The sequence below is a fragment of the Acanthamoeba castellanii genome (assembly GCF_000313135.1).
Source record: "Acanthamoeba castellanii str. Neff unplaced genomic scaffold scf7180000084770, whole genome shotgun sequence".
NCBI lineage: Eukaryota > Discosea > Longamoebia > Acanthamoebidae > Acanthamoeba > Acanthamoeba castellanii.
In genome coordinates, this window is record NW_004457532.1 from 62,549 (window position 1) to 67,874 (window position 5,326).

The 5,326-nt window shown below is 60.0% G+C and overlaps 2 protein-coding genes and 1 pseudogene across 2 annotated transcripts in view; 1 reads left to right on the top strand and 2 right to left on the bottom strand.

Annotated features, from left to right (window-relative positions):
- Positions 1–692, bottom strand: part of ACA1_262660 (transcription factor tfiib repeat domain containing protein) — a gene marked incomplete at both ends in the record, with an annotated part of 1,978 nt that extends 1,286 nt beyond the window's left edge. The window contains 3 exons of the mRNA XM_004341235.1: positions 80–300; positions 391–500; positions 609–692. Of these exons, the coding sequence (XP_004341283.1) occupies positions 80–300; positions 391–500; positions 609–692 (415 nt within the window). The remainder of the gene's footprint in view (positions 1–79; positions 301–390; positions 501–608) is intronic.
- Positions 693–866: 174 nt separating this feature from the next.
- On the top strand, positions 867–3,621 carry ACA1_262770 (uncharacterized protein; the record flags this gene model as incomplete). The annotated part of the gene is made up of 6 exons (XM_004341236.1): positions 867–963; positions 1,037–1,092; positions 1,163–1,220; positions 1,284–2,659; positions 2,704–3,154; positions 3,335–3,621. The coding sequence occupies 6 exons, from the start codon at positions 867–869 to the stop codon at positions 3,619–3,621; spliced, it is 2,325 nt and encodes a 774-aa protein (XP_004341284.1).
- A 771-nt stretch (positions 3,622–4,392) lies between these two features.
- ACA1_262780 lies at positions 4,393–5,269 on the bottom strand (annotated as a pseudogene).
- Between the last annotated feature and the right edge of the window lie 57 nt (positions 5,270–5,326).

The following is a 5,326-nucleotide window of genomic DNA, read 5'->3' on the forward strand; positions in this document are numbered from 1 at the left end:
GGCGTGGCCGTGTATTGTGTGTCATGTGTGTGTCGTGCGTGGGGTTGTATGGGTTGTGTGGCGAGCGGGGACGGCGTACGGGCGGTCTTCTCTCGTCGACAGACGACGTAGAGGCAGGAGGAGATGACGTACTCGGACTTGCGGCCGCGCACAAAGTTGTGCTGGAGCGCGAGGAGGAAGAGGCGGAAGGCCGACTCGGTGTGGTGGGCGGTCAGGCCCAGCGAGCCGGCCATGCTGCTGATCCGCCGCTTCGCGTTCTCCAGCGTTATCTCGCGCGACTCGCGATTCACACCGCGCATGCTGCACCACGACCACCACAAGCGCAGGTAGCCAGCAGTGAGATGAAAGGCTCAAGGATCTGACGACAAAGAACAAGTAGGGCACACGAACCCACGGAAGGAGCTCCCCGTTGCGGAGACGAACTGGCCATCGGCAACCGAGCTGCCACCGGCGCTTTCGGAAAAGGTCTGTTCTACGACGATGTTGCTTTCCTCCAGCACCTATCAATGCGAGCAACCAAAACGCGATTAGACCATACAGATTGAATTGCCAGATGCTAGATGGGTTTGGGTTGGTGGGGGGGGGGGGGGGGTTGGAGATGAACGTACCCAACCACAGGCCAGGCAGATGAGAGAATTTTCATAGCTGTCCGATTCCGAGCCCCCGCATTTCGGGCAGATGGCAGGTGGCATCTTCACTCCTCTCTTTTCGTTTCGATGTCTCCCTATCAAACTGTTGATCTGCAATCGTGTGGTGGACGGTTTGCCCCACGCAAGGTTCGGAGTAACTTCTCAGTTCGAATCCCGCCACCAACGCACGCCCCCGAATTCAAAAAAAAAAATTGCTGATTCATTGTGGACTTCTTAATGCGTAGGGTCGCGTCAACTCGTTCTCTCGCTCGGGCTTCCTGCCTCCGGCGCAGTCATTCCCTCCTTCCCAAAACGTGTTATCTCTCCACAACAGGTACCGTTACTTCTTGCGCATTCCATTAGCTGCTGCAGCTTTCGTTGGATCTGACACTTTTTCACCTCATCAGGTTGTGTCCTCGCCAGATCGGCCCTTGTGGGGGTAAAACAACAGCGTTACTCTGAGGTTTTTTGCCCCCTCTTTTTCTCCTCAATTCTTTCATCTCACCGATGCAATCATCACCACCATCATTCAGGAGCTTCATTCCAACCACGGTATCAGCGTTGGCGACCAGCTGGCTGGCCCACACCAACGTACCACCACGCACCACCACGCACCATCATGCACATCTACTCACACCACCACACTACCTGCAGGCGACCCGCATGAGTACTTGAAGCAGCTGTCGACGAAATGGAGCTGGCCGCCGCCAAGCGCTAAGCTCAAGGCACCCCCGACGGCAACGCACTTCCTGTACCGGGCACAGGACCGCATGGACTCCGTCGAAGCGCTCTGGAGGGGCGTGGTCCAGCCAAGCTGGCAGGCCTATCGTAGCGGCTACTTCGACGACAAGAAGGCCTGGTCGACGGGCTTCATCCACGGCGCGAGCGGTGTGGGCAAGACCCGCTTCAACCTCGAGTTTCTGGCTCTTCTGGCCGACTACTTGACGTCTGACGCCTCGAAAGCCTACCGGTCCCCTGACGACGAGGTGGAATCCCTGCACGCTGCGCTCAAGAATAGCAAGACCGTGGTGCTGGACATTCGACACAACGGCCTGGCGCTCAAGGTAGATGAGACCGAGTGGCCACCGGAGGTCATCCTCGGCCTGCGACTGGCACACAACTACTGGTGGCCGCACGTCCCCTACTCCGAGGTGTATGACGCCTTCCGGTGGCAGGTGAGAGAGGATCCCACGCTCTGGGGCACCTTCTCCCTGGGGAGAGTGCTCTTCGCCATACGGCAGCACAAGGCGGCGCCTACGAGGGATGATCCATCGCCACGCATTCCAAGTATGCTGCACATCGCCATCGACGAGATCCAGTCGGTGTTCGACACCATGGCACCCTATGGTGGAGGGTCTAGCGTGCGGTCGGCCCCGGAGCCTCTGTCGACCGCGCTCAACCGCGCGCTGCAGGGCGCCATCAGCCAGAGCCAAGGACTCTACGTTCTGGGCACACTCTCCGGCACTGCCGCGCGCCACGCGACCGAGGTGTTGCACGCGACGGATGCCACGTCGACCGGCGTGCTCTTGTCGCCCCTCTCAGCCAAGACCGTCCGCCAGATCGTGGCCTCATTCCAGTTCCGGTTCGAGCCCCAACCAGGCCAGCCGGAAATGGTGAGCGGGCAGGAGTGGCTCGAGAAGGGCGGAAAGCCGTTCGAACGCCTTCTCACCACCATCGGCGGCAACGCGCGCGCGCTCGAGTGTCTCGAACGCGTTCTGAAGACCCAGGGCTCGCCTTCCAAGCCCCTCCGCCTGAACCAGATCACGACCGAGCTCACCAAGGAAGTCAGGAACACGTTCAACATCGAGAGCTGGGGCAGAAAGGGCTCTGGACAGTTTGGCCTCCTGCTGGCGCTCGCTGGCATTCCCGTCACTCGCGAATCGGTGGTCGCCTTCGAGGAGCCTTCCACTCCGCAACAACCACCACGACCCATCACCGTGGCCGAGCTCGAGAAGATCGGTGTCGTGCATTTGCGCCCCCCGCCGCCATCCGATCCCGGCCAGCCAGACAGCTGGGTCAACACCTGGGACGTCCAGGAGCTCGCGGTGATGGAATGCCCTTCGTGTTGGCCAAGGCGGCGCTCGACCTCGCTGTCAAATCCAAGCGCCACCAGCGCCACCAGCTCCACCAGCTGCTCAAAGAGGCCTCCCGCCTACTCGCCGACTTCTACCCCACCGCCGCGAGCTTCGAGAAGCTAGCCCTCGAGCACCGAGTGCTGCGGCACAATGTCGCCAGCGAGTGGGCCCGCCGGCAGGGGCTCACCTACGTCGACGCCGCCGACCTCTTCTGCGGCACCATCTGTCATCCGTCCCTCACCGAGCTGAGCTTCGTACCGGCGGCCACTGTGCGCCACGTCTCAGAGCCTGCCGGAGCCGGAGTGTGGTGGAGGGCAGCCAAGGGTGGGGGGCCACAAGCTTCGAAGGAGGTGCCGCCCACCTCCGTCATCCTCGAAGACGGCACCACAGTCGAGCTGGGGAGCACTTCTCCATACGCCTTGCTCCTCTCGGGGTCCAATGCCGTAGACGGTGTGCTGAATGAGCAGCTTTCGCACACCCCCCCAAAGGTTCGTGTAGTTTCCCTCCCCCTTTCTCTGGCGGATGGTTCTTGTGTCCCACACTTGGCTAAGCTCCTCATCCCCATGTGGCGTGTGTAGAACGTACGGGTCTACATCGACACCAAGCACACGCAGATTGGGGCACCTGCAGACGACGCGCTCAGCTACAGTGACGACATCAAGGCGCTGATCAGCAAGAGGCGCTACCTGGCGGAGCAGTTCCCCGAGGAGGAGCACATCATGGTGATCACGAGCAACAAACGCGCGCAGCAGCCGGGCGGCAAACCCCACACGGCGGCCACACTCCTCCGCGTGCCCACGGCCGGTAGGAACGAAACTACCTCTGTCGATCCTCGGACGTGCATCATCACTGTGACCGATGACAGCTTGGCCTGGGCGATGTCACCCACCTTGGCTCACTTCCTTGTCCTGGAGTGAAAAAGAAAATTGTATTAAAATTGTTGCCATGCAACAGCAAGGCTAAGAACAACAACCAAAAACAGACTCTGTTAAGCTGCAGCTTCATCCATAGGCTTTTCTCCCACATTGCCCCTCCCCACCCAACCACACCCACCCCACTTCTCACTCAAATCACCACCACCCAAGCCACACTCACAATGCACCATGCCACCCCCCACCCCCATTATCCCCCCTCCCCACTCTTCCTCTCCTGTGTCCTAGCAATCCATCCCTTCTTCCTACTGTTGAGGTTGACTCAGCAGTAGTGCAATTTTGGCCAGGTGCCATCCCTATCAGTGTTGTTGTTCTTTTTCATTTGGTTTTTTCTTCAGACATTTTTTGCCAAAGATTGTACCATCTCCTTTACTGGGTGGCTTCTATTGTTCTAACACCCTGTCAAATTAATTTTGTTGATGATTTAAGAAGCACATACATGTATGTGGAGATTAGGTACTGTTGTGTTGACTCCACCAGTGGTTTTGGTGACAAACCTGTGTATGGCATGCAGGGTGGGTTGTTGCTGTGGCAGTGACAGTGCTTGCATGTGTGGCTGCTGCCTTTCTCATCCAATGGCAACAGCCACAAAAATGAGCCTGTCCCTTCCCATCCAGATCTTCATCTGCATTGCTTGACATTGTGAGCCTGCCCTCCAGCTTCAACAACATGAATCATATGTGGGGTGTAGACCCCCAGTGGCTACCCATTGTTTTGTATTCCAGGCCTGGTTGCACGGCATGGATTTATTACTACTTAGACCTACCCAGACAGCACCTCCGGTGAGTCCCGGCATGCGCTCGAGGTCGAGCGTGGTGAGGCTGTGGCCGAGGCGGCGCTGGACCAGCGCGAGGCCGTCGCCGTCGATCTCCTCCTGGGCCTCGAGCCGCAGCGTGCGCAGGTTGGTGGCGGTGGCGGTGATGAAGTGGAGCCCCCGGTTGGAGACCAGGGGGCACGAGCGCAGGTCCAGCTCGGCCAAGAGGCCGGCGTGGTCCGATGTCGCCAGCGTTTCGAGGGCGCTGTCGGTTAGGTACTCCAGCCCCTGCAGGTCCAGCACCTCGAGCGGGAGCTGCGGACCCATGGTCCAGCTCATGAATCCGCTGCCCTCGATGCGCCGGCAGAACTCGTGAGAAGGTAACATCCCCGGAGCACCAGCTTCTCGAGTCGCGTGCAGCCCGCCGCCGGCTCGGCAGTCACCTCAGAGCGCTGCGCTACGACCGTCAACGGACCCGCAAGAGCAGGCGCCAAGGACGACGAGGCCGACGGGTCGGTGGGCTGCGGGACGAGGTCCTCCAGGCCCACCAAGCGGCACAGGCCTTCGTCTAAGAGCTTCCTGCATCCGGTCAGGGTGAGTTCGCGCAGGTCGGGGCAAGCGCGGCCGATGAGCGCCAGGGTGGAGTTGTTGACGTTCGCGCAGCTTCGCAGCCTGGCACGAAGGTGGTTAGACCATGGTCGTTTACAGCTAGAACACGAGTGGAGGGAGATACTTGAGAGCCTGGAGGACGAGCGGGGGAATGCAGGTGACGGGCTGGCCGGGCAGACGAGCAGCGACAAGCCCCAGGGTCTTGACGAGCGAGCTGTTGGTGATGGTGAGATTTCGCAGGCGCGTGCACTGCGTCAACAGCTGCTGCATCGCCCCATCCGACCCAAGCTGTACACCCCACCCACACCATGAGTGGCGCACTTGCAC